At 54.1% G+C, this 26,337-nt stretch overlaps 2 protein-coding genes, 1 long non-coding RNA gene and 5 other non-coding genes across 8 annotated transcripts; 1 reads left to right on the forward strand and 7 right to left on the reverse strand.

Annotated features, from left to right (window-relative positions):
* Nucleotides 1-2,187: 2,187 nt before the first annotated feature.
* On the forward strand, nucleotides 2,188-11,988 carry NUCB1 (nucleobindin 1). Its single transcript, XM_029074094.2, has 12 exons — nucleotides 2,188-2,351; nucleotides 4,386-4,493; nucleotides 5,671-5,803; nucleotides 6,113-6,216; nucleotides 6,391-6,576; nucleotides 7,653-7,743; nucleotides 7,965-8,023; nucleotides 8,516-8,608; nucleotides 9,143-9,232; nucleotides 10,141-10,311; nucleotides 11,186-11,276; nucleotides 11,487-11,988. The coding sequence occupies exons 1-12, from the start codon at nucleotides 2,238-2,240 to the stop codon at nucleotides 11,594-11,596; spliced, it is 1,350 nt and encodes a 449-aa protein (XP_028929927.1). The 5' UTR covers nucleotides 2,188-2,237; the 3' UTR covers nucleotides 11,597-11,988.
* Nucleotides 11,989-14,431: 2,443 nt separating this feature from the next.
* Nucleotides 14,432-19,143, reverse strand: RPS11 (ribosomal protein S11). Its single transcript, XM_029072674.1, has 5 exons — nucleotides 19,040-19,143; nucleotides 18,799-18,930; nucleotides 16,431-16,506; nucleotides 15,555-15,684; nucleotides 14,432-14,594 (listed from the first exon to the last, which is right to left on the reverse strand). Exons 1-5 carry the CDS (start codon nucleotides 19,052-19,054, stop codon nucleotides 14,471-14,473), a joined length of 477 nt encoding a protein of 158 aa, XP_028928507.1. The 5' UTR covers nucleotides 19,055-19,143; the 3' UTR covers nucleotides 14,432-14,470.
* LOC114814916 lies at nucleotides 16,310-16,398 on the reverse strand. Its single transcript, XR_003762711.1, has one exon. It is a non-coding gene; the product is annotated as a small nucleolar RNA SNORD35 (small nucleolar RNA).
* A 3,728-nt stretch (nucleotides 19,144-22,871) lies between the features above and the next one.
* LOC103165585 lies at nucleotides 22,872-25,926 on the reverse strand. Its single transcript, XR_484601.3, has 6 exons — nucleotides 25,878-25,926; nucleotides 25,263-25,338; nucleotides 24,088-24,150; nucleotides 23,750-23,844; nucleotides 23,487-23,571; nucleotides 22,872-23,066 (listed from the first exon to the last, which is right to left on the reverse strand). It is a non-coding gene; the product is annotated as an uncharacterized LOC103165585 (long non-coding RNA).
* On the reverse strand, nucleotides 23,369-23,442 carry LOC114814883. Its single transcript, XR_003762679.1, has one exon. It is a non-coding gene; the product is annotated as a small nucleolar RNA SNORD34 (small nucleolar RNA).
* On the reverse strand, nucleotides 23,639-23,721 carry LOC114814850. The gene has a single exon (XR_003762646.1). It is a non-coding gene; the product is annotated as a small nucleolar RNA Z195/SNORD33/SNORD32 family (small nucleolar RNA).
* On the reverse strand, nucleotides 23,958-24,041 carry LOC114814861. The gene has a single exon (XR_003762657.1). It is a non-coding gene; the product is annotated as a small nucleolar RNA Z195/SNORD33/SNORD32 family (small nucleolar RNA).
* Nucleotides 25,140-25,228, reverse strand: LOC114814906. The gene has a single exon (XR_003762701.1). It is a non-coding gene; the product is annotated as a small nucleolar RNA SNORD35 (small nucleolar RNA).
* Nucleotides 25,927-26,337: the final 411 nt, after the last annotated feature.

Raw genomic sequence — 26,337 nt, forward strand, 5'->3', positions numbered from 1 at the left:
CTCATTTACCCCCTACCTCACCGCCCACCCCTTTCCCGTCTCTTCCCTCTGGCCCGGAACTATAAGCTTGTTATTATTTTAAGCGCTTAGTGTGTGCAAAGCGCTGTACTAAGTGCTTGCTGTGGGCTAGGAACTCCGTTGTATTGCACTCTCCCAAATGCTTAATAATAATAATGTTGGTATTTCTTAAGCGCTATGTGCAGAGCACCGTTCTAAGCGCTGGGGGAGATACAGGGTCATCAGGTGGTCCCCCGTGAGGCTCACCGTCTTCATCCCCATTTTACAGATGAGGGAACTGAGGCCCAGAGAAGTGAAGTGACTTGCCCAAAGTCACACGGCAGACAAGTGGCAGAGCCGGGATTCGAACCCATGCCCTCTGACTCCAAAGCCTGGGCTCTTTCCACTGAGCCATGCTGCTTCTCAATAAGTGCTTAATACAGTGCTTAATACAGTGCTCTGCACATAGTAAGTATCCAATAAATTCCATTTATGATGGAACTCAGTCCCCTTCCATATATGCCAGTTCATCACTCTTCTCAACTCTCAGAGCCTTATTAAGGTCATATCTCCCCCACTCCACTTAAGGTATTATAATAATAATTATAATTCTGGTACTTGTTAAGCGCTTACTGTGGATACAAGCAAATCGGGCTGGACACGGTCCCCGTCCCACCTGGGGCTCACAGTGTTAATCCCCATTTCACAGATGAGGAAACAGAGGCCCAGAGAAGTGAAGTGACTAGCCCAAGGTCACACAGCAGACGAATGGTGGAACGGGAATTAGAACCCACAACCTTCTGAACTCCCAGGCTCATGCTCTATCTACTACATCATGCTGTTTCCCTTATCCCTGCCAATGGTCTGCTTTGTGACCTTGAGCAAATCATTTCATTTATTCATTCAAGGTTATCTATTGAGCGCTTACTCACTTTTCTGTGCCTCAGTTACCTTGTCTGAAAAATGGGGATTAAGATTCTGAGTCCCATGTGGGACGGGGACTTTGTCCAACCTGATGAGCGCTTAGTACATCTATCCCAGCGCTGAGTGGAAAGAGCACGGGCTTGGGAGTCAGAGGTCATGAGTTCGAATCCAGGCTCTGTCACTTGTCAGCTGCGTGACTATGGGCGAGTCACTTCACTTCTCTGTGCCTCAGTTCCCTCATCTGTAAAATGGGGATTAACTGTGAGCCTCACCTGGGACAACCTGATGACCCTGTATCTCCCCCAGCGCTTAGAACAGTGCTCTGCACATAGTAAGCGCTTAACAAATACATTATTATTCTCTGGGCCTCAGTGGCCTCATCTGTAAAAATGGGGATTGAAAAAAAAATGTGAGCCCCACGTGGGGCAACCTGATGACCCTGTCTCTCCCCCAGCGCTTAGAACAGTGCTCTGCACATAGTAAGCGCTTCACACATACCAACGTTATTATTATTATTGGCTCCGAATCCGTCTCCCAGCCAATCAGGTTAGGGAAGGCGGGGTGGTGGGAGGCTGGTTCAAATCCTGCTTTCTTCTGAAGGGCTGAGCCTCGGGGCGGGCGGGGGAGGGGGAGGACGCGCTCGGTCACCAACCAATCGGGCTGAAGGGGGCGTGGCCTCCCGAAATACCTGTCAGCCTCGGCCTGGGAGTGGCTGGGGTGGCTCCCGCTCCAGCCAATTAGATCGAAGGGGCGGAGCCTGACCCATCAATCGGACTGTAGGGGGGCGGGGCCTCCCTAAATGCCCGTCAGCCTCGGCCCGGGGTGGCTCCTCCAGCCAATTAGATCGAAGGGGCGGGGCCTGATCCCCCCAATCGGGCTACAGGGGGGCGGAGTCTCCCGAAATGCCCGTCAGCCTCGGCCTGGGCGTGGCCGGGGTGGCGCCTCCAGCCAATTAGATCGAAGGGGCGGATCCTGATCACCCAATCGGGCCGTAGGGGGCGTGGCCTCCCGAAATACCCGTCAGCCTCGGCCCGGGGTGGCTCCTCCAGCCAATTAGATCGAAGGGGCGGGGCCTGATCATCCAATCGGGCGACGGGGGGGGCGGGGCCTCCCTTAACGCCTGTCAGCCTCGGCCCGGGAGTGGCCGGGAGGCTCCTCCTCCAGCCAATGGGGTGTCGGGGGCGGAGCCGGCGTTGTATCGGGGGCGGAAGGGGGCGGGCCCGGCCGGCGGCGCCCCGGGAAGGAGCCGAGAGGGAGCGGAGCCGCGGGGGAGGGAGCGGCCGCCCGTCCGCCCGCCCGTCCGTCCGTCCGTCCCTATGGCGCCTCCCGCCCTGCTGGCCGCGGCCCTCTGGCTCCTGGTCCCCACCGTCGCCCTGCCCCTCGACAGGCCCGGACCCAAGAAGGGCAACGAGCCGCCGCCCGAAGCCCCGGTAAGAAGCATCTTCGAGAAGCAGCGGGGCCCAGTGGGAAGAACCCGGGCCGGGGAGTCCGAGGTCGTGGGTTCTAATCCCGACACTTGCTGCTGGGTGACCTTGGGCAAGTCACTTCTCCGGGCCTCATCTGGAAAAATAATAATAATAATGTTGGTATTGAAAAAAAAAAAATGTGAGCCCCACGTGGGACCATCTGATGACCCTGTCTCTCCCCCAGCGCTTAGAACAGTGCTCGGCACAGTGGGAGCGCTTCACAAATAACATTATTATTATTATCTTCTGGGTGTGGGGGACCCCCCCGGACTCCCCCATCGTCATCATCCTCAGAGTACTCAGATAATAATAGCGATGGTATTTGGTAAGCGCTTCCTGCGTGCCGGGCACTGTACTGAGCGCCGGATTGGATACAGAGAAGCGGGGTGGTTCAGTGGAAAGAGCCCGGGCTGGGGAGTCAAAGGTCGTGGGTTCTAATCCCGGCTCCGCCCCTTCTCGGCTGTGTGACTTGGGACGAGGCACTTCACTTGTCTGGGCCTCGGTGACCTCATCTGGAAAATGGGGATGAAGACGGTGAGCCCCTCGTGGGACAACCTAATAATAATAATGTTGGTATTTGTTAAGCGCTTACTATGTGCCAAGCACCGTTCTAAGCGCTGGGGTAGACACAGGGGAATCAGGTTGTCCCACGTGGGGCTCACCGTCTTCATCCCCATTTGACAGATGAGGGAACTGAGGCCCAGAGAAGTTAAGTGACTCGCCCACAGTCACACAGCTGACAAGTGGCAGAGCTGGGATTCGAACTCATGAGTCCTGACTCCAAAGCCCGTGCACTTTCCACTGAGCCACGCTGCTTGATGACCCTGCATCCTCAGCAGCGCTCAGAACAGTGCTTGGCACATCGTCAGCGCTTAACAGATACCAAAATCATCATCATCATTCAAGCAAGTCGGGGTGGACACAGTCCCTGTCCCACGTGGGGCTCACGGTCTTCATCCCCATTTTACAGATGAGGGAACTGAGGCCCAGAGAAGCGGAAGTGACTTGCCCAAGGTCACAGAGCAGGCAAGTGGCGGAACAAAGATTAGAACCCACGACCTTCTGACAGACGATCGACAATTACTCTCCTCCGCTTCAAAGCTTCGTCGAAGGGATGTCTCCTCCAGGAGGCCTTCCCTGACTAAGCCCCTCCTTTCCTCTCCTATAATAATAATGATGGTATTTGTTAAGCGCTTACTATGTGCCAAGCACCGTTCTAAGCGCCGGGGTAGGGACGAGGTCATCGGGTTGTCCCACGTGGGGCTCACAGTCTTCATCCCCATTTTACAGATGAGGGAACTGAGGCACAGAGAAGTGAAGTGACTCACCCAAGATCCCACAGCAGACAAGGGGCAGAGTTGGGATTAGAACCCACATCCTCTGACTCCCAAGCCCGGGCTCTTTCCAATAAGCTACGCTGTTGACTTGGTCCCTTAATTCATCCCCCTCCCAGCCCCACAACACTTTTGTCCATATCTGTCATTTATTCGTTTATTTATATTAATATTCACCCCCCTGTAGACAGTAAGCTTGTTGTGGGCAGGGAATGTGTCTGTTTATTGTTGTATTCTACTCTCCCTAGCGCTTAGTACAGTGCTCTGCATACAGAAAGTGCTGAATAGATACAGTTGAATGAATTAATGTTAAGCGCTTACTATGTGCCAAGCACTCTTCTAAGCATTCAGGTGCAGACAAGATAATCAGTTTGGACACAGTCCCTGTCCCAAGGGAGGCTCCCAGTCTTAGCCCCCATTTTACAGATGAGGTCACTGAGGCACAGTGAAGTGGTCACACAGCAGACATTTGGCAGAACTGGATTAGAACCCGGGTCCTTCTATAATAATAATTATTATTATGGTGCTCGTTAAGCGCTTCCTGTGTGCGAAGCACCGTTCTAAGCACTGGGGTAAATCCAGATTAGGTTGGACGCAGCCTCCCGGGCCCGGGCCCTTTCCATTAAACCGTGTCGCTTCTCCATCCTGTCCCCACCGCCGCCAGGACACCGGGCTGTATTATCACCGCTATCTGCAGGAGGTGATCAACGTGCTTGAGACGGACGGACACTTCAAGGAGAAGCTGCAGGCCGCCAACGCCGAGGACATCAAGGTGGACGCGGGGTGGAGAGCGGGCTCTAAGCTTGTTGTGGGCGGGGAGTGTCGCCATCAACTCGGTGGTATTATGTTCTCCCGAGAGCTTAGTACAGTGCTCTGCACACGGTAAGCGCTCAGTAAGTAAGTCAGTAAGTAAGTAAGGAGCAGCATGGCTCAGTGGAAAGAGCACGGGCTTTGGAGTCAGGGCTCATGAGTTCGAATCCCAGCTCTGCCACTTGGCTGTGTGACTGTGGGCAAGTCACTTAACTTCTCCGTGCCTCAGTTCCCTCATCTGTAAAATGGGGATTAAGACCGTGAGCCCCACGTGGGACAACCTGATTCCCCTATGTCTACCCCAGCGCTTAGAACAGTGCTCGGCACATAGTAAGCGCTTAACAAATACCAACATTATTATTACATTATTATAGGAAGTGCAACTGATTGAGGGAGAGAGGATCGATGGGCCCGGAGAGCGAGCGGACACATAATAATAATAACAATTGTGGTATTTAAAGTGCTTACCTGCGTGTCAGCGCTGGGGAATGATACGGGATGTTCAGTACGGGCACACGGTCTAAGTAGGAGGGAGGGCAGATATTGAATCTTCGTTTTTACGGATGAGGGAACTGAGGCACGGAGAAGTTAAGCGACTTCTTTTTTTTTGATGGTGTTCGTTGAGCAGCGTGGCTCAGTGGAAAGAACCCGGGCTTGGGAGTCAGAGGTCATGGGTTCAAATCCCGGCTCAGCCACTTGTCAGCTGTGTGACTTGGGGCAAGTCACTTCACTTCTCTGTGCCTCAGTGACCCCATCTGTAAAATGGGGATTTAAGACTGTGAGCCCCACATGGGACAACCTGATCACCTTGTATCCTCCCCAGCGCTTAGAACCGTGTTTGGCACATAGTAAGCGCTTAACAAATGCCATCGTTATCATTATTACTCTGTCAGACACTGGACCAAGCTCGGGGATAGATACAAGATAATCGGGTTGGACTCGGCCCACGTTCCACACGGGGCTCCCAGTCTTAATCCCCATTTTCTAGATGAGGGAACTGAGGCCCAGAGAAGTGAAGTGACCTGCCCCAGGTCACCCAGCAGACACGTGGCGGAGCCGGGATTAGAACCCAGGTCCTCCAGCCCCCAAGACCGTGCCCTTTCCGCTAAACCGAGCCCTCCGTCCCTGCCACCCCTCAGAGCGGCAAGCTGAGCCGGGAGTTGGACTTCGTCAGCCACCACATCCGCACCAAGCTGGACGAGCTCAAGAGGCAGGAGGTGTCCCGGTTGCGGATGCTGCTCAAGGCCAAGATGGACGCCATGCAGGAGCAGGGTGGGTCCGGGTCCTCGAGGTAACCGGGGGCGGGGGGGAGACCGGGAAGAAGGGGCTAGGGTCGGTGGGGAGCCGGACCCCCGAGTCCCTTCCCGATCCCGGCTCCGCCGCTTGTCAGCTGTGCGACTTTGGACAGGTCACTGCTCTGTGCCTCAGTTACCTCATCTGTAAAATGGGGATGAAGACTGTGAGCCCCATGGGGGGCAACCTCATAGTCCCGTATCGATCCCCGTGCTTAGAACAGCGCTTGGCGCGTAGTGAGCGCTCAACGAACACATTCATTATTATTATTATTATTCCTCTTCCCAGAAGTACAGGTGGATCACCTGAGTCTGTTGAAGCAGTTCGATCACCTGGACCCGCAGAACCAGCACACGTTTGAGGCCCGAGACCTGGAGCTGCTGATCCAGACGGTGAGCCGGGGGTGGGGGTCGGAGGTCAGGGCCCGCCATCGACCCGCCCGTCAATAACCGGACGCCTCGGATGGGGCGGCGGCCGCTCCTGCCCGGGAGGGGAAGGGGCGCGGGTCCGTGGCTGGAGAGCCGAGAGGCGGAGACGGGTCACCTCCCGGCCCGGCCTCTCCGCAGGCCACGCGGGACCTGGCCCAGTACGACGCAGCCCACCACGCCGAATTCAAGCGCTACGAGATGCTGAAGGAGCACGAGCGGCGCCAGTACCTGGACTCCCTGGACGGCGAGCGGCGGCGGGAGGAGGAGCGGCGGCTGCAGGAGCAACAGAAGCGACACCGCCAGCACCCGAGGGTCAACGTGCCCGTGAGCGCTGGGGCCGGGGAGGGCTGGGCTCCCGCTCGCCCGTCGAGTCCGTCCTATTTATAATAACGATGGCGCCTGGGAAGCTCTTACTATGCGTTAACCGCTGGGGTGGATACAGGCTAATCAGGCTGGACGCCACCTGAGCGCTGGGCGCAGACCACTGTCCTGTTTGGGAGAGTACAATAAAGGGACACATCCCCTGACCACAACGACCTTACGCTCATTCAGTCGTATGTATCGAGCGCTTACTGTGTGCAGAGCACTGTACTAAGCACTTGGGGGAGAGTACACTATAACATCCCACCCCAAAAGAGGAAACTGACCTCTGCCTGAGACACATGCCGTAACACCCGCCTCTTGCAGCCTCAATCACTGGTATTTATTGAGTGCTTACTGTGTGTAGAGAAAGCAGCGTGGCTCAGTGGAAAGAGCCTGGGCTTTGGAGTCAGAGGTCATGGGTTCGCATCCCGGCTCTGCCACTTGTCAGCTGTGTGACTTTGGGCGAGTCACTTAACTTCTCGGTGCCTCAGTCACCGCATCTGTAAGATGGGGATTAAGACTGTGAGCCCCACGTGGGACAACCCGATTCCCCTGTGTCTCCCCCAGCGCTTAGAACAGTGCTCGGCACATAGTAAGCGCTTAACAAATAGCAACATTATTATTATTATTAGAGCCCCGTACTGAGCTCTCGGAAGAGCACAGTACACCAGAGTTATTGGTTTACTGGCTTGGTCCCTGTGTTCTTCCCCCCTCCCAGCCCCACAGCACTTAAATTCATTTGACATCAGTCATACGTCTTGATGTCTGTGTCCCCCACCCAGGCTGTAAACTCGTTGTGGGCAGGGGATTATTGTCGTGTTGTAATCTCTCCCGAGCACTTAGTCCGCACACAGTATGCGCTCGATAAATATTATTGAACGGATTTGGCAGGCAAGTTCCCTGCACATAACAGGGAGCTCGCCTGCTGCCCTCTGCTTCTCTCTTTCCCATCTGTTCTGGGGGGGTCCAGTGGAGAGCTTACCGGGGGGGGGGGGGACGACACACCCTCCCTCCGTCGCCTCCGCTTCTCCCCTCAGGGTAGCCGGGCCCAGCTGCAGGAGGTTTGGGAAGAGACAGACGGTCTGGACCCCGCCGAGTTCAACCCCAAGACCTTCTTCCGGCTGCACGGTACGGGCCCCGATCTCCCCCCGATCTCAGCCCTGACGGATTCCCGGGTCCTCCCCTGACCGGGGCTGTCCCCCCCAGCTCTGTGCCTCGGTTGCTAAGCAGAAACGCTCCCCCGAAATGAGACCTGGGGAAGCCTAGTAAGACCTGGACCCTCCTTCGGTCTCAGTGCCCCCCAACCTCCACTCCCCCGGCGCTAGAACTTCCGCTCCCTCCCTCCGCAGACACCAACGGCGATGGCGTTCTCGACGAGCAAGAATTGGAAGCGCTCTTCACCAAAGAGGTGAGGTGCGGGGAGGGGCAGGAGCTGGGGGGGCAGGGTCCTTGGATCCCTGTGGGAAGTGGGCGGAAGAGGGAGGGAGAGAGATCTGGGTGGGGGAGAAGCAGCGTGGCCTAGAGGATAGAGCCCGGGACCTGGGTTCTAATCCCGGCTCCGCCACTTCGTCTGCCGTGTGACCTTGGGCGCGACACTTCGCTGCTCTGATCCTCAGTTGCCTCGTCTGTAAAAGGGGGATTGAGAATGGGAGCCCTAGGTGGGAGGGGGACTGCGTCCAACCCGCCCATCTTGTATCCACCCCAGCGCTTAATACGGTTTCTAGCACGTAGTAAGTGCTTAATGGGTAATCGCAGTTGTTATTAGGAGGGGTGTGCCCTGGTCTGAGTCACCTGTCTGCCTGAGCGCCTCACAGGCAGAGACGGGGCCTGGGACCTGCGTGACCCGTGTCCCCTTTCCTCCCTGTCCCGCCCCCTGCTCTCCCCCGCCGCCGCCGCCCAGCTGGAGAAGGTCTACGACCCCAAGAATGAGGACGATGACATGAGAGAGATGGAGGAAGAGAGGCTGAGGATGCGGGAGCATGTGATGAAGAACGTGAGGACGGGCGCTCAGCTAGTAGAGCCAGAATAGACACTCAGACCCCCCTAGGGGAGAAGGAAGAATGGGGGTATCCGATCCCCTGGATTGGGTGCCGGCCCCCGGCTCCCCGGGTCCTGCGTAACCCTCTTGGGGGAGCTGGACTCGTCGGCTCTGGGGAGAAGCAACGTGGCCTAGTGAAAAGAACCCCAACCTGGGAGTCAGAGGACCTGGGTTCTAATCCCGGTTCGGCCAGTTGCCTATCGGGTAACTTTGGGGAAATCACTTAACTTCTTCAAGTCTGTTTCCTCACCTGTAAAATGGGGATTTAATACCTGTTCTCCCTCCTGTTCAGACCGTGAGCCCCATGCGGGTCAGGAACTGTATCTTATCTGCATATACGGTATCTGCCCCTCTGCTTGGTACATAGTAAGGGCTTACCAAATACCATTATTATTATTATTATTGTTATCATTAGGGGCAGGAGCCAGGGGAAGAGTTGGGCCCTAGGGGAAGGAGGGGTCAGGTCCTAACTATCCCCACTCCTCCCAGGTGGACACTAACCATGACCGCCTGGTCACTCTGGATGAATTTCTGTCATCCACTCAACGCAAGGAGTTCGCCGAGGCCGGAGGCTGGGAGGTGAGGAGGCGCAGGCCACTGGGGCTCGTTTTGGGCCGGGAATGGGTCTTATATTGTGCCCGGGACATATGAAGCGCTTAACGGATAACCATTGCTGTTAGAGAAGCAGCGTGGTTCGGTGGAAAGAGCCCACGCTTGGGAGTCAGAGGTCATGGGTTCTAATCCCAGCTCCGTCGCTTGCCGACTGTGTGACTTCGGGCAAATCACTTCACTTCTCTGGGCCTCAGTTACCTCATCTGGAAAATGGGGATTAAAACTGTGAGCCCCGCGTGGGACCACCTGATCACCTTGTATCCCCCCAGGGCTTAGAACAGTGCTTTGCGCATAGTAAGCGCTTAAACCACCACCATTATTATCATCACTCTCCCAAGTGCTTAGTCCAGTGCTCTGCACACAGTAAGCACTCAATCACCTTCCGCGGCCTCACCTCACCCGGCTACTCACCCGCTACAAGCCAGCCGGCACGCTTCGCTCCTCCGATGCCAGGCTACTCACTGTACCTCAATCTTGTCTCTCTCGCTGCCGACCTCTCGCCCGCCTGCTGCCTTTGGCCCGCTACGCCCTCCCTCCTCGTATGCGACAGACAGTGACTCTCTCCCCCTTCAAAGCCTTTTTGAAGGCGCTTCTCCTCCAAGACGCCTTCCCTGCCCAAGCCATCTTTTCCTTTTCTTCCACTCCCTCCCGCACCACCCTCTCCCGTTATTCGTCCCCCTCCCCCAGCCCCACAGCACTCAGGTGCACATCCCGTAATGATTTATATTACTGTCTCCCCATCTAGACTGTAAGCTCGTCGTGAGCGGGGAATGTGTGTTATAACGTATCGTGCTCTCCCGAGTGCTTGGTACAGTGCTCTGCACACAGTAAGCGCTCAGTAAATAGGTCCGACCGACTAACTGATCCTCCCGCAGACGGTGGAGGAGCAGCCCGTGTACACGGAGGAGGAGCTGGTGCGCTTCGAGGCGGAGCTGGCCGCCCGGGAGGCGGAACTGAGTGAACGTGCCGCTCAGCTGGGCCGGGAGCACGAGGCCCTGGAGCGCTCCCAGGGGCAGCTGGAGGCCAAGAAGCAAGAATTGAAGCAGGTGGGGAGACTCCACGCCAGGTTGGGCGAGGGAAGGGGTGCGGGTCCCCCCCACAGAGGGGGAGTTGCCAGGTGCCCCGGGGGCCCTGACCCAAGTTCGACCGGAAGATGTTCTGCTGCATGAGAAGCAGCTTGGCCTAGTGGATAGAGCTCGGGCCTGGGATTCTGAAGAACCTTGGTTCTAATCCCAGCTCCGCCACTGGCCTGCTGTGTGATCCTAATTAATTGTGCCGTTTGTTAAGCACTTACTACGGGCCAGGCTCTGTACTAAGCGCTGGGGTGGATACAAGCGAATCAGGTTGGACGCAGTCCCCTTTCCACGTGGGGCTCACAGTCTCAATCCCCATTTTATATTCATTCAATTGCATTTATTGAGTGCTTACTATGTGCACAGCACTATACTAAGCGCCTGGGAGAGATTCCTTAAAGCTGAGGGAACTGAGACCCAGAGAAGTGACTTGCCCACAGCAGACGGGTGGCAGAGTCGGGATTAGAATCCAATGCTGCCGTGCTCTATCCACTGTGCCATGCTGACCTTGGAAAAGTCACTTCACCTCTCTGTGCCTCAGCCACCTCATCTGTAAAATGGGGATGAAGACTGTGAGCCGCCCACCCCCCTACCATGGGATATGAACGGTGTCCAGACTATCTTGTATCTACCCCAGCGCTTAGTTCAGTGCCTGGCTCATAATAAACGCTGAACTGATACCATAAAAAAAAAAATAGGTTGGGCCTGACCCCCGGGGGTAAGGGGGAATGAAGTCCCCATCTGGGTTCAGACCCCGAGGAGCCTGGGCCCCGAACGCTCTGTGGGGGATGGAGAGGACAGGGATTGGTAGGTCCCCGGCGATCAATACAGTCCACCCGTCCTTCAGGCCGTCCTGCAGATGGAGCAGCGGAAGCAGCAGCCTCCGGCCCCCCCGGCCCCCGGCCCCGAGGGCCAACTTCTGTTCCAGCCCCAAGCAGGTAGGAGGGGCGGGACGTCTGGACCTCTGAAGGGAGCGAGGCAGGGAGGAAGAGGGTCCAGGGGTTGGGGGTGGGGGGCCTGGATCCCCCCACTTCCAATCAGTCAACCAGTCACATTTATTGAGCGCTTACTGGGTGCAGAGCACGGTAGTAAGCACTCGGGAGAGTTCAAGGTACCGGTTGGTAGATACGGTCCCTCGGTTGTTACAGGTGCTGGAGCCCCAGGCCCCCGGGACGCTCTACCTGCATCGGCCACCCCCGACCAGAAGCCTACACAGCCGCCTGGGGACCACCCGCCTCAACCGGATCAGCTCCAGTGACGACCCCCCACGCCCCCAGGTTGACATCTCCGCCCTCGCGACCCCTCCGTCGGCGACATCTGCGGAATTTTTCCTTCTTTGTCCCGGGACTGTGAGAAGCACTGCAGAGTCTGGGGGGGGACCAGAACGAGAGCCCTGGGAGCCATTCAGGGGGCGAGGACCTCCAGGGCCAGCAGAGAAGGGACCCCCCGGCCGAGGCCCCGTAATAAAGACTCCTCCTCAACTGCTCGTCGAAACTCTGTCAGCTCCAGTCTGGGCAAGACTGGGGGCTGGAGAAGAGTGTGCGTGACTCCTTGCGACGGAGGCAGGATGGAAATTTACTGCTTGTGGACTAAATGCTCACCCGGGTTCCCTACTCTGCAGTTAATAATCCTCACGTAGGTAACTTGGAAGCGAGAAAATCCTGATTTGGGGTTCTTATCTGGGGAGAGGTGCTTATCTGGGCCCAGGGGTGGAAGGAGCGATGGGCAGCCGGCCTCCTAGGGCCAAGATCGAAGTCCAGAGCTGGCGTGGCTGAGCCTAGAAGGGGCCTGGGTTTTCCTGGGTCCTTTCCCCGCCCTTATTCTTGCCCACCTGGCCTTTGCCCATCCTTTGAACCTCGTGCCTCTGGTGACTCCAAGGTCGTGCAGGGTGTGACGACAGCTCGCGCCCTCGGGCTTGTGACTGGGAAGCTGAGCTCCTGGGGCTGGCCAATCTGAGAGCCACGTGGCCAGGTGGAGCCTGATGGGCAGAGAGAGGGGCTGACTAGGCACTCCTTGCCCCCAGCTCCTCCACCCAACGGGGACCCAGGTGTCTGAGCTGGGATCAGGGAGCTTGTACTCCTGGATAACGTGACACTGCCTCCCCTTCACCGGCCAGATTTCAGCAGCCTCCCTCCCTTCGGAGGTCCAGACGACCCACCCCTCCTACCTGCTCGGGACTGGAACAGAAGTTGGCCCTTGGGGGCTGGAGGTGCCCGAGGCGGCTGCTGCTGCTTCCAAGGGCTGAGGGATTTGAGGGTGACATGGTTGGGGAACGGGAATGGGTCAGCGCTTAGTACAGTGATTGGCACATAGTTAGGCACCTAACACCATCATTATTATCAAGTGATTTTCTCACTGCCACAAGATTGATTAAAAAACAGGAAGGCGGGGCAGAGCGCTGAGGAGCTGGTGAGTGGACCTCTTAGCGGAGGATAATAACGATGGCATTTGTTAAGGGCTAAGTGCAAAGCACTGTTCTAAGCACTGGAGGGGATACAAGGTTGTCCCACGTGGGGCTCACGGTCTCAATCACCCTTTTACAGACGAGGGAACAGAGGCACAGGGAAGGGACTTGCCCAAAGTCACACTGCTGCCAAGCGGTGGAGGCAAGGATTTGAACCCATGACCTCCGGCTCCCAAGCCCAGGCTCTCGCCACTGAGCCATGCTGCTTCGAAGGAGGGTGTGTGAGGGGGAAGGCTTACCTGTTTTCCTGTGTGTCCAGGGCGGGAGTAGGACTTGATGCCTTCCCGACCCGTGGCTTGAATTTGGGCCTCGTTTGTATGTACCTGCCCCATTCCGGAGGGCTGAGTCAAAGGGTGAGCTTGGAACCCCTAGGCCCTCTGCAATCCGAGCTCCGAGCGGGTCCCTGCCCACCAGAGAACAGACGCCGCCTCGGCCATTAACAAGGCAAGTTGGCTGGCGCCTCCTTCTGATAGAAAGGTTGTACCAGATGCCTCCCACAGGGCTGATTTCTCACTCGGATCTTCTCTGGAAATCTTCCTGCCCTGGCTGGGTTTAATTAGACGCAGCTATCTTGGCACAGGGGTGCACCAGGTGAGTGTGATGAGGGATTTATCACCCACCAAAGCACTGCCCTTGTTCACGGGGAACAAACTGCTCTGAGAATCCTTGCCTGGCCCCATGTCTGGCTGGACAATAGCCACCATAGGAGTGCTTGGACACCCCAAAAACCACGGGACAGTCTTGGTTCCCAATCACTGACAACCTATCAGTTTAGTGCCTGGTGGTAGAGATAGGGGATTTGGCTGAGGAGGGGGAGGAAACAGGGACTGACCTTTGCCACCCACTCCTGCCGCCCTCAGCAGCAACCACTGCCGTACCCCACCCCAAATAAGGTGGGATGCAGCTATTAGGGCACCTGAGAGACCAAGCAGCTGCCCTGCTCAGGCCTGGCGGCCTTGATCGCGGGCGCCGTCTTCCTCTTCATCATTAACCATCCATCTTCATCCGTCTCCATCACTATCCATCTTCCATTACCACCAGCTGTGCTTGGACAAGAAAGATGCATCCCACGAGATGTACCTGGCCAAAGACAAGCCCTCCAGGACCTAGTTTATGATCTCTCCGCCTCAGGGTCCTTAATAATAATGGTATTTGTTTAAGCTCTACGTGCCAGGCACTGTACTAAGCGCTGGGGTGGATACAAGCAAATTGAGTTGGACACAGTCCCTGTCCCGTGGGGCTGAGTCTCCCCATTTTACAGATGAGGTAACTTGTTAAGTGACTTGTCCAAGACCACACAGCACAGGATTAAAACCCATGACCTTCCATATCCCAGGCCCGTGGTCTACCCATTATGCCATGCTGCTTCTCCTTGGGCGGGTTCTTCGGGCCTCAGTTTCCTCTACGAAACTGCGATTCAATATGTTCTCCCTCCTACTTATAACTGTGAGCCCCTTGGGGGACCCGAGTACCTTGTATCTACCCCAGTGCCCATCATACAGTAAGCGTTTAGTACAACTATTATTGAGAAATGCCGTGATGCCCTCGGAGGCCCACTGCACCTCTCCCCTGGCTGTGCTTGACCGGGGGTGCGGGAAGGGGTACTTGCCAAACAGAGCGAAGCCAGGCTGGTAGAGAAAGTTATAGCTTTATTGGGGGGGGGCGCCCTCAGAACTTCTGGAACTGTTTCTTGGTGCCCGCAGCCTTTGTCACCTTGAGGACGTTGAAGCGCACGGTCTTGCTGAGGGGGCGGCACTCGCCCACGGTGACAATGTCGCCAATCTGGACGTCCCTGGAGGGGAGCAGAAACGGAGGGTCAGGGAATCCACGACTGCAAGTTCTCACAGCCTCAACCCCCTGTGTTAACTGAACCCTTTCCTCTGGTCCAGCCCCTCCACGGCGCACTGTGTGTCTTCTCCACAGAGCAGGAGACGCAATAAGCTCCCACCAAGCCAGAATATTGCACCCCACCCACCCACCGTCCCAACCTACGGCGAGTAGGCTCACAATGTTCCCTCAGTAACCATCTTAGAACATCACTCAGCACTTTGCTCCTATGGCTACTCATTTCCCACTATATTAAACAGAAATTCCCGCTCACTGGATTTGAGGTTCACAGCTTTCACCCCTTTACACATGGGGACACTCCCAATTCACACTCCCCCTAGACTGTGAGCTCACTGTGGGCAGGGATTGTCACTGTTTATTGCTGTAGTGGACTTTCCCAAGCGCTTAGTACAGTGCTCTGCACACAGTTAGCACTTCATGAATACGACTGAATGAAGTTCCCTAGCTACACCGTGCTCGACTCCAACCCAAACCCTTCCTGAACCCCCACCTGATCCCAGCACTCACCATCTTCAAAGTCTTTCCCGATTACTTCCCTATTCCCCCCCAAAACCACCTCAGTACTTAAGGCCCCCTCAAATCAGGGACTGGGATTGAGTTTTGTTTCGAGGGCAGTGCTGAACTTCCCTGTAAGTGTTCAAGTTTTTTGTCTTCTGGTATTTGTTAAGCACTTACTCCGTGCCCAACAATGTGCTAAGCTCTGGGGAAGATACAAGCCAGTCAGGTGAGACACAGTCCAGGTCCCACATGGGCCTCCCAGCCTTCACCTCCATTTTGCAGATGAGCTAAAGGCAGTGGTGGACAGAGGATTACAAATGCCAACGCTGGCTAGTTTCACTGCTGAGGGAGGGGACCCAGACAACCCTGGTTGTGCCCACCAGCCGTCCACTGGCCCCAGGCTCACCTGAAGCAGGGCGAGAGGTGGACGCTCATGTTCTTGTGGCGTTTCTCGAAACGGTTGTACTTGCGGATGTAGTGCAGGTAATCCCGCCGGATCACAATCGTCCGCTGCATCTTCATCTTGGTCACCACCCCTGGGGACAGCGGAAGAGTCAGAAACCCGAAGTCGGGGGCGGGTCGTCTCAAGCGCTTCGCTGCGCAGCCCCCGGAGACATCCTTGCCATGCTGAGCCCTTCTTTGGAAAACCAACCGGCTCCACTAACGTACCAGACTTCAGGTTTCTTGTGTGTCAGTCAGTCAGTCAGTCCTATTTACTGAGTACCTACTGTGTGCAGAGCACTGTCCTAAGCCCTTGGGAGAGTACAACAGATATATTTTCTGTCCACACGAGCTTACAGCCTACAAAGAGCAGTAAATACAGACTCCCTGGCAAGGCCCCAGGAGCTTCCGGGGGCCAATATTCCCGGAACAGCCAGGAGCTACTGCGAGCCAACACTCTTAGAATAACAATTATGGTATTTGTTAAGTGCTTACTATGTCAAGCACTGTTCTGTGCTCTAGGGTACACTGAAGAGAAGTGACTTGCACAAGGTCACACAGCAGACAAGTGGGGTAGTCGAATTAGAACCTATGACCATCTGACTTCCAGGCCCGTGCTCTCCCCTCTACGCCATGCTGCTTCTCCCCACAAAACAAAAATCAGCCCTACTTTTCTGAGCCTCCCACCTGACCCACCTCCCCCGGCCGCCCTTCCGGGTCCCCCTGGCATCAGCTGAGCCTTTCGGCGGTGTCATCAGGGCCCACGGGGGGCAATCTGAAGACCATCGTGAGAATGGACATCATCTGCCAGAGGGAAGGGGCGGCCCTCGGAGTCACTCACCGGAGAGGATGCGGCCGCGGATGGACACGTTGCCGGTGAACGGACACTTCTTGTCGATGTAGGTGCCCTCGATGGCCTGCAGGAGAAGTTAGAGATCAGGGAAAGGGGCTGGCACGGGGAATGGAGAAGAGGGCAGAACGCTAGGGTTTTTTGACAACTGCACCTCGCCCCCCCGGCTTCAGCTGAGCCAGTTGGCAGCGGCCCGTTCACCGGGGGGGGCTTGGACGACCATCGTGAGGATGGGCATCACTTGTGTATATTGGCATATTTTATTTATTACTCTTTCATTAATGTGTATATATCCATGATTATATTTATCTTGATGGTATTGATGGATGACTACTTGTTCTGTTGCCCGTCTCCCCGTTTTAGACCGTGAGCCCTTTGTTGGGCAGGGATTATCTCTATCTGTTGCCGAATTGTACATTCCAACCGCTTGGTAGAGTGCTCTGCACGGTAAGCGCTCAACAAATACTACTGAATGATGCCTACTTGTTTCGTTTTGCAGTCTGCCTCCCCTTCTAGACTGTGAGCCCATTGCTAGGCAGGGATGATCTCTATCTGCTGAGCTCACCTCCTCCAAGAGGCCTTCCTTCCCAGACTGAGCTTCTCCTTTCCCCTCTGCTCCTCCCCCCTCCCTTCCCCTCAGCACTATGCTCAACGGTATAGATTTTATCATTTTATTATGTTAATGAGGTGTCCATCTCCCTGATTTTATTTATGATTATGCGGTCATGTTTTTGTCCATCTCTCCCGATTAGACTGTAAGCCCGTCATGGGGCCAGGATTGTCTCTATCTGTCGCCTAATTGTCCATTCCAAGCGCTTAGTCCAGCGCTCTGCACATAGTAAACGCTCAATAAATACGATTGAATGAATGAATCTGCTGCCCGACTGCACGTTCCAAGCGCTTAGTACCGTGCTCTGCCCACAGCAAGCACTCAATAAATACGACTGACTGAAGGAATGATAATGGTATTTATAAAGTGCTTACTAGGTGCCCTGCACTGTTCTAAGCGCTGGGGGGGATTAGGAAGCAGCATGGCTCAATGGAAAGAGCCTGGGCTTGGGAGCCAGAAGTCATGGGTTCGAATCCCAGCTCCACCACTTGTCAGCTGTGTGGCTGTGGGCAAGTCACTTCACTTCTCTGGCCCTCAGTTCCCTCATCTGTAAATGGGGATGAAGACGGTGAGCCTCACATGGGATGACTTGATTACCCTGTATCTACCCCAGCGCTTAGAACAGTGCTCTGTACATGGTAAACGCTTAACAAATACCAACATTATTAGCAGCAGCTTGGCATTTATTTTAGAGAAGCAACATGGCTCCGTGGAAAGAGCTTGGGCTTGGGAGTCAAAGGTCATGGGTTCAAATCCCAGCTCTGCCACTCGCCAGCTGGATGACTGTGGGCAAGTCACTTCACTGGGCCTCAGTTCCCTCATCTGTAAAATGGGGGTGAAGACGGTGAGGCTCACATGGGCCAACCTGATGGCCCTGTATCTCCCCTAGCGCTTAGAACAGTGCTCGGGCGTCAGAGGTCATGAGTTCGAATCCCATCTCTGCCACTTGTCAGTTGTGTGACTGTGGGCAAGTCACTTCACTGGGCCTCAGTGGCTTCATCTGTAAAATGGGGATTAACTGTGAGCCTCACATGGGACAAGCTGATGACCCCTTATCTCCCCTAGCGCTTAGAACAGTGCTCTGCCCAGAGTAAGTGCTTAACATGTACCAACATTATTATTATTATAGTAAGCGCTTCACAAATACCCACATCACTGGCTGTTCCAGAAAACGACCCGTTTTCCAGATGAGGTCACTGAGGCGCGGGGAAGCCTGGAGCAGCGTGGCTCTGTGGCAAGAGCATGGGCTTTGGAGTCAGAGGTCATGAGTTCGACTCCCAGCTCGGCCACTTGTCGGCTGTGTGACTGTGGGCAAGTCACTTGACTTCTCTGTGCCTCCGTTCCCTCATCTGTAAAATGGGGATGAAGACTGTGAGCCCCACGTGGGACAACGTGATTCCCCTGTCTCCCCCAGCGCTTAGAACAGTGCTCGGCACATAGTAAGCGCTTAACAAATACCAACGTTGTTATTATTACATAGCAAGCGCTTAACAAATACCAACATCATTATTATCAACAGTGCTCTGCACATAGGAAGCGCTTAACAAATACCGATTTTCTTCTTCCTCTCTTCTTCTTCTTCTCTTTCCCCCGAGCCACTCATTCGGAAGTATTTCCTGAGCGCTTACGCCGGGCGGGGCACTGTACTGAGCGCTTGGAATGGCCAAGCGGGCCCGCCTGACCCACGTGTCCGGGGAGGCCCTGACCCAGAAGCCCCCGCGGCCAGGACCGGCCCCTCTCCGAGCCCACCTCCTTGGGGGTCTTGAAGCCCAGGCCGATGTTCTTGTAGTAGCGCGGGAGCTTCTCCTTGGCGCCCTCGCCCAGCAGCACCCGCTTCTTGTTCTGGAAGATGGTGGGCTGCTTCTGGTAGGCGCGCTCCGTCTGCAGGGAGGAGGAAAAGCGGGGTCGCCCGTGAGGGGGAGGAGACCCTTGCTTCGGCCCCGCTCCCGCCGGTCCCGGCCTCCCTCCCTCCCGGCCCTCGCTCCTCCACCTGGATGTCCGCCATCTTCGCCGGCCGCCGCGCGGAAGGGAGGCGCGCGCCCCGCCGGGCTCGTCTTATCCCCCGAGCAGGGGCCGGGCGGAAGTGACGTAACGCCCCGCCTCGGGAGGCCGCTCGGGAGGGGAGAGAGAGGCGCCCGGATCACGTGACCGCCCGGGCGCGCGCGGGGATCGCTAGGGGGCGCGCGCGCCCGGCGACGCTGAACGTCGTTGCGGGAGGGGCGGGGGGGGAGGTCACGTGGTTTCCCGCGGAGGCACGCCGGCGGCCCCGAGATGGCGCCCTCTGGGGAGCGGTGTTGGGAATGACTCTGATCATTACTACTATTACGGTACTTGTTAGGCCCTTACCATGTGCCGGGCGCTGTTCTAAGCGCTTAGTAGTGTCGTTATTACTATTATGGTATTTATTAAGCACCTACTATGTGCCAGGAACTGTTCTAAGCCCTGATTAGTGTCATTATTATTATTATTATGGTATTTAGAGCCCTGATTAGTGTCATTATTATTATGGTATTTATTAAGCACCTACTATGTGCCAGGAACTGTTCTAAGCCCTATTTAGTAGTGTTATTATTATGGTATTTATTAAGCACCTACTATGTGCCAGAAACGGTTCTCAGCGCTTATTAGTGTCTTTATTATGATGTTGATGTTGATATTTATTAAGCACCTATGTGCCAGGAACTGTTCTAAGCGCTGATTAGTGTCATTATTATTATTATATTTATTAAACACCTATGTTCCAAGAACTGTTCTGAGGCTTATTAGGGTCGTTATTATTATTATGGTATTTATTAAGCACCTACTATGTTCCAGAGACTGTTCTAAGCACTGATTAATGTTATTATTATGGTATTTATTAAGCACCTATGTGCCAGGAACTGTTCTAAGCGCTGATTAGTGTTGTTATTATTATGGTATTTGTTAAGCACTTACTATATGCCAGGCACTGTTCTAAGCACTGATTAGTGTCATTATTATTATGGTATTTATTAAGTACTTACTATGTGCCAGGCACTGTTCTAAGCACTGATTAGTGTCATTATTATTATGGTATTTATTAAGTACTTACTATGTGCCAGGAACTTCTCTAAGCCCTGATTAGTGTTATTATTATTATGGTATTTATTAAGGACTTACTGTATGCCAGGCAGTTCTAAACGCAATTAGTGTTATTATTATGGTATTTACTAAGCACTTACTATGTGCCAGGCACTGTTCTAGGTGCTGATTAGTGTTATTATTATGGTATTTATTAAGCTCTTACTATGGGTCAGGCACTGTACTAAGCTCTGGGGTGAATACTAGCAAATCGGGTTGGACACAGTCCCTGTCCCATGTGGGGCTCACAATCTCAATCCTCATTTTACAGATGAGGTCACATCTGTATTGTGTATGTCACACAGCAGACAAGTGGCAGAGCCGGGATTAGAACCCATGACCTTCTGATTCCCAAGCCTGTGTTCTACTATGCCCTGCTGCTTCTCTATTATCATTATTACTATTATCATTTTGATATTTGTTATGTACTTACTATGTGCCAGGCAGTGTTTTAAGCACTGAAGTAGATACAACATAATCAGGTTGGACTCAGTCTTAGGCTCACATAGGCTCAGTCTTAATCCCCATTTCACAGATGAGGGAACTGAGGCACAGAGAATTCAAGTGACTTGCCCAAGGTCATACAGCAGACAAGTGGCAGAGTCCTTCTGACTCCCAGGTCCATGTTCTGTCCACTCTAGGCCATGCTGCTTCTCTGAGCCCGAGACTCAGAAATCTTGGTAACCGGGAGTGTGTTAGAAGGTGGGGGAGATCGGGGGCTTTTCCACTGATCATTCATTCGTATTTATTTAGTGCTTAGTACAGTGCTGGGCACACAGTAAGCACTAAGTAAATATGATTGAATGAGTGAATGATCAGATGAATTAGGGAGCAAGTCAGGGAGTCGGAGAAGGGGGCGGGGGGGGCCTCTTGGAGATGTGCCTTCAATAAGGCTTTGAAAGCGGGAGAGTAACTGTTGCATATGAAGAGAGAAGTTCCAGGCTAGAGGCAGCACGTGGGAAAATGTCGGTGGTGAGATAGATGAGATTGAGGTGCAGTGAGTAGATTGGTATTAGTGGAGTGAAGTGTGTGGGCTGGGTTGTAGGGAAAGAAAAGGATGGCAGAGATGGAATGGTGTGAAAGCTGCACTGGAGTCCGAAAAGGAAGCCAACCCCTCCTTTCTCTGTGAGTCTGGAGGGGCGGGGGGGAGATGAGGCCACTTCTAGGGAGAGCAGCAGGGGAGACCCTGTTGTCTGGGAAGAGGCAGGTTTCACTGATGGTGAGGAGACAGGAACAGGACAAGGATGAAGGGAAGCTTCCCCATGAGGGAGTGGGGTCCCACAGGCCACCTCTGGCAGAAGCTGTGGAGGGAGGAGTGGAAGAGGGACAGCACAAGGAGTGGGATTTGGAGTTGAAAGGGGGCTTGCGCAGAGGGAGGGGGATGAGGAATGGGTAAAATAAGGTTCCTGATGACCCTTCCACTGGCTGCTTCCTATCACTCAACTGAATTGACCTCCTGCTTCACCCCAGTGATTCTCAATACCACCCTCTACTGCACTCGCTCCCCTATCCCTTCAATCTAATGCCACTAACCCACAGCCCTGAATCACCTCCACATCCCACTTCTTGTGCTTGAGCTGTGGAGTGCTGCTGGAGGATACCTACATTATCAAGCTGACCTCATCCGCTTCATTTATCCTTATGTGCTTTAACTCTGCCCTCTCTCCCTGGCAAAATTACATCTCCATCCTTACATCCTCACCAGGTGTTTCAGCCTTTTAACTGCCCCCCACCACCAAAATCTAGCCACCTACCTTGAGAAAGTCAAAACCATCAGGTGTGATCTCCCTAAAACCTCCCCTGCCCCTATCTCCCATCTCAATATCTCCCCGGCCCCTTATCGCCCATCTTTCCCAGCGGTATTGCTAGAGATCTCCTGTCTTGTCTCAAAATCCATCCCCTCCACCCTAGAGTCTGATGCCATCCCTTTGCAGTTCAGTCTGGTAGCTTTGATCTATTGTAGCTCCAAGCAAAGTGAATGCTTGTTTCCTTAGGTTTGCGATGAACTTTTCCTGCAGGAATCCACTACCTGAACTCCAAGCTGCTGCTTTGATTAGTAGCCACAGAAAGGAGCCAAGATGTCTAAGAGGTAGAAAAACCTTTTCCTGGAATAGACTGGGAGGTCCAATTATATCAACCCTTTATTGAGCACTTGGGAGAATACTAGATTTGGTGTATTCCCTGATCCCAAGTTTAGAGTAGATAAACCATTCTGGAATAGGGGGCACTAAAGGCCTGAATGTAGTATTTCCCAAACCAAAGGAAATGGAAACAATCTTGCCTAACAGGCCATTAATAGCACAAATTCCTTCACACAGGAAGCTGTGCAGATTAGGGAAAAAAAACTAAACTCAAACCATCAGCATGTGCCAGATTAGAGCAAAAGTCAAGCTACTGCTTCCAAAACAGTAACAACTCCTTGCCTCCAAAGCTCTCCCATTTCCCCAGCCGGCTTCCCTTTCAAGATAACAGCAGACATCTTCTCCAAATTCAACCCCAAAATGGATTTGACCATCTTCAGTACAAAATACACTTCCAATTTAATTTAATGCTGCTTTAGCTAATCCTTATACCACCTCCTGCATGTTTCTAAGAAGTTGAAGGTGGAGAGGGAACCAGTTTGCTGTTTCATGTTCAATGTTTTATCTCTGCCTAACCCATTTCCTCACTTGAGGGGAGGCACCCTGACCTGGGAATTGGAGAAATCACACCAGGATAGCCTGTTCTCAAGCCGAACTTCATTTATTGCTCACATGGGAGAGTACAGTAGACAAGATTGATCTCTGCCCTCAAAGAGCTAACAATCTAGTGAAAATGACTACACCCAGAAGTGAGAAGCCGGACAATCTCATTGCAGGTTAAACCAGGATTCCATCCTCCTTTAGCAGATGGTCTTCTGAGCTCTCTTCACACACATCCTAGTGAGGTGGAGAAAAGGATGTCAAACAACCAGTTGAAAAAGCATTGTGGTTTAGCAGAAAGAACACGAGCCTGGGAGTCAGAAAGACCACTAATCTGCTGAGGAACAAGTCACCTAACTTCTATGGCTCAGTTTCCATGAAAAATGGGGATTTAAGTGTTTTGACAGAGTGAGTACTTAACGCCACTTAGTCATTCTCTCCTAAAAAGACAAGTGATCCTCCACCCCATCCTTTTTGGCAGGGGGGTGGTGCAGGGGAGCCAGAAAAGGACAGGGACATCAATGGATGCTGGTATCCCTAGGGGCCTCAGATATAGCTGTTTTCTCACAGGAAAATCAAACAATGTAGGTAATTGAACAGCATCATCGGCCCTTGGGGAAGGGGGTACAGAGGGAAGGGACAATAAGGGTCTGGTACCTTTTTGTAGGGCAGAGGGGAATCTCCAACACCTCAAGTCTCTCCAGGGCCACCTGGCCCCATTTGATCTTGTGGGACAGCATCCCTAAGGAAAAAAGATGGAGGTCAGATGACCAGCACCTCCCACCCCAGAACCCAACCCCACCCTCTCAGGGGTCTCAGATGGTAGTGCATGGAGCTGTGATCTCAAGGTCGTGAGACTCGAAATAAAGTGAAAGTCATCATCACAGACCCATGTTCCCCCACCCCAGACCCCTTCTCACCATCTGTCAGAAGATGCAGGTCAGGGTTCGAGAGCAGTCCAGCCCTCTGGACGGGATGATATCCATCCGGTTCCTCAGGAACACCAGGTACCTCCCTAGGAGACAAGGATGGCTGACCTTATTTAGTGTCCTTCTGGCCCCTGCCCCTCAGCCCCCACCCCCTCAAGACCCAGGGACTTCTGCCTGGAGACATTTAGGGAGCAGAGGAGAGGCCTCAGAGCGGTGCATGGAGTTGGTCTCACAGTCGCGAGACTCGAACGAAAGATGGTGAATGTTCCTCATCACTGGCCGGGGGTTGGGGACTGCTACAGGGGGTCCAGGGCACAGGCAACACTTACCCAGGAGCATCTGTTCAGTCAGTCAACGGCAGCCAGGCGGCCCCACCCATCAATCGCCAGCTCCTGTAAAGGGCAGGGGACAAGGGTTGAGCCACAGCTCTCGGGGCAATCCTTCACCGGCAGCACCACAGGTATCCTAGTAGGCAGCCCCCACCCACCCATCAAGGTCAAGGAAGCAGCGTGGCTAGTGGAATGAGCATGGGCCTGAGCTCCAGGACCTGGGTTCTCATCCTGGCTCTGCCACTCCTTTATGGAGTACTTAATGTGTACAGAGCATTGATGCACCCAAGCCAAATTACATCAGATCCATCTCTAGCCTTTCTCCCACTGGTTCTTGTTCAGGGGGTCCAAATTCCCAATTCTCCCAGTGCCCCTCATCACCCCACATCTACATACCCACCTTTCTACTAAACCACTCTGTCCTGGACAGCTTTCCATGGCCCACATGACAGGCCTGCGAGTCACGAGACCTGGACTCGCCTGCTGTGTGACCTTAACTGAGGCCCAGGGGAGTTAACTCATCTACAAAATGCGGTTTGGATCCCATCGTTTGCAGACTGCTCACTCTGATAATCCACCCCAGTGCTTGGCATACAACAGTTTAAAGTGGTAAATGAATAGGAATGGATTTAAACTAGTCTCTTGATGCACTTCCAGTCAGCAACACCGCCAGAGGCCCAAGCCCAGGGAAGTGGTAGCCACCCCAGCTTGCCTAAAGCAGACTTTCCTTCTCGTGGAGGCCTTTCTCTACGCAGCTTTGATTACATCGGTGGTCTTGCGCATTTTATCTTGGACACCACACATGGGAGTGAGAACAGAGGGAAATGAGGCGATCACACTGGGTGATCTCCTGAAAAACTGCAGCCGCATTTTGCAAGTCCCTTTCAAAATGGAGATTTAGTATCCTTTTCTCTTTCAAACACGTGGGGCCAAATCATATGTCCACCCTAGCATTTAGTACTATCTTTGGCAAATAGTAAGCATTCAAACACTATAAGCACAGCATTTGGGAGTGCTCTACACACGGACCCGATGACCACCACCCCCTGGTCCCCCTGGCATCAGTTAAGCCGTTTGGCGGTGTCGCCAGCGCCCACGGGGGGCAATCTGAAGACCATCGTGAGAATAGACATCATCTGCCAGGAAGGGAAGGGTAGGCCCTCAGTGCCACTCACCAAAGAGGGAGAGGCCGCGGATGGATGCATTTGTGGTCCCCGGGCACTTCTTGTCGATGGAGATGTCCTTGATGGTCTGCAGGAGAAGATAGAGGTCAGGGAAGGACGGAAGCCACGTGCCCAGGGGCCTCCCCGTAACCCCATACGGGACTGCGCGGACTCCAGGGTGGGAAGAGGTGAGTTAATAATAATTGTATTTATTAAACGCTTAGTTTGGGCCACACATTGCAGTAGGAGCTGGGGTGGGCACAAGCAACTCGGCTTGGACAGTCCCTGTCCCACGTGGCAATCCTCATTTTCCAAGTGAGGCAGGGAAGCGACTTGTCCAAGGTCACAAAGCAAACAAGCATGGGAATTAGAACCCATGACCTTCTGAGTCCCAAACCCGAGGGCTCCAGGCCTTCGCCAAGTCGTCCGCGACCCAACCCGCTCTGGGCCTGACCGCGCTTCGCACCTCTTTCCTCTCGGGCCCCCCACCCTCCTCCCACAGAAGCGCTTAGTACAGTGCTCTGCACATAGGAAGCGCTCAATAAATACTATTGAATGCACGAAGCCGCCCTCCCTAACAGAGTCTAGCCCAGCTCCTTTCGACTGCAGCGCTCCCAAGCTCCTCACCTGGCTCCTTCCATGCCTGACCGCCTTTGGACAAAGAGGGCGCCCGCTCCTGCGCGGAGCCTTTTAAGCCGACTCGGAGGGGCGGGCCCAGGTGACGTAGTTGCCATCGCGTCTTCCCATTGGACGGTCGGAAAGGACGTCGATCACGTGACGAGGTATGGGCGGAGGCCGTTGCCCGGCCCGGCACCACGTGGTCTCTCCACGCTTTCCAGCGGGCGGCCATGACGGCTCGGGTCACGTGACCTCCCCTCACGTTAGCCTTATAGGCCATGCTACTAGTCATGGGGCATTTGCAAGGGCTTATCAAGGGCCAGGCACTGGGCTAAACCTTGGGGTATTTAAGAGATCAGCAGATTCGACCCAGTCCATGACCCACATGAGGCTCACGGTCTAAATAAATAAATTTATTTGCATTGGCGTCTGTCCCCCCCACCCCCAAACTGTAAGATGGTTGTGGGCA

The sequence above is a fragment of the Ornithorhynchus anatinus genome, chromosome 10 (assembly GCF_004115215.2).
Source record: "Ornithorhynchus anatinus isolate Pmale09 chromosome 10, mOrnAna1.pri.v4, whole genome shotgun sequence".
NCBI lineage: Eukaryota > Metazoa > Chordata > Mammalia > Monotremata > Ornithorhynchidae > Ornithorhynchus > Ornithorhynchus anatinus.

Excerpts from the sequence above, each read along its gene's own strand:
- NUCB1 (XM_029074094.2), top strand. The coding sequence starts at position 2,238 with ATGGCGCCTCCCGCCCTGCTGGCCGCGGCCCTCTGGCTCCTGGTCCCC. Across the intron at positions 6,217-6,390 it reads TGGAGCTGCTGATCCAGACG|GCCACGCGGGACCTGGCCCA; the intron begins GTGAGCCGGGGG and ends GCCTCTCCGCAG. Across the intron at positions 7,744-7,964 it reads GACCTTCTTCCGGCTGCACG|ACACCAACGGCGATGGCGTT; the intron begins GTACGGGCCCCG and ends CTCCCTCCGCAG.
- RPS11 (XM_029072674.1), bottom strand. Across the intron at positions 16,507-18,798 it reads GCTTCAAGACCCCCAAGGAG|GCCATCGAGGGCACCTACAT; the intron begins GTGGGCTCGGAG and ends CTTCTCCTGCAG. Across the intron at positions 14,595-15,554 it reads CACCTCTCGCCCTGCTTCAG|GGACGTCCAGATTGGCGACA; the intron begins GTGAGCCTGGGG and ends GCTCCCCTCCAG.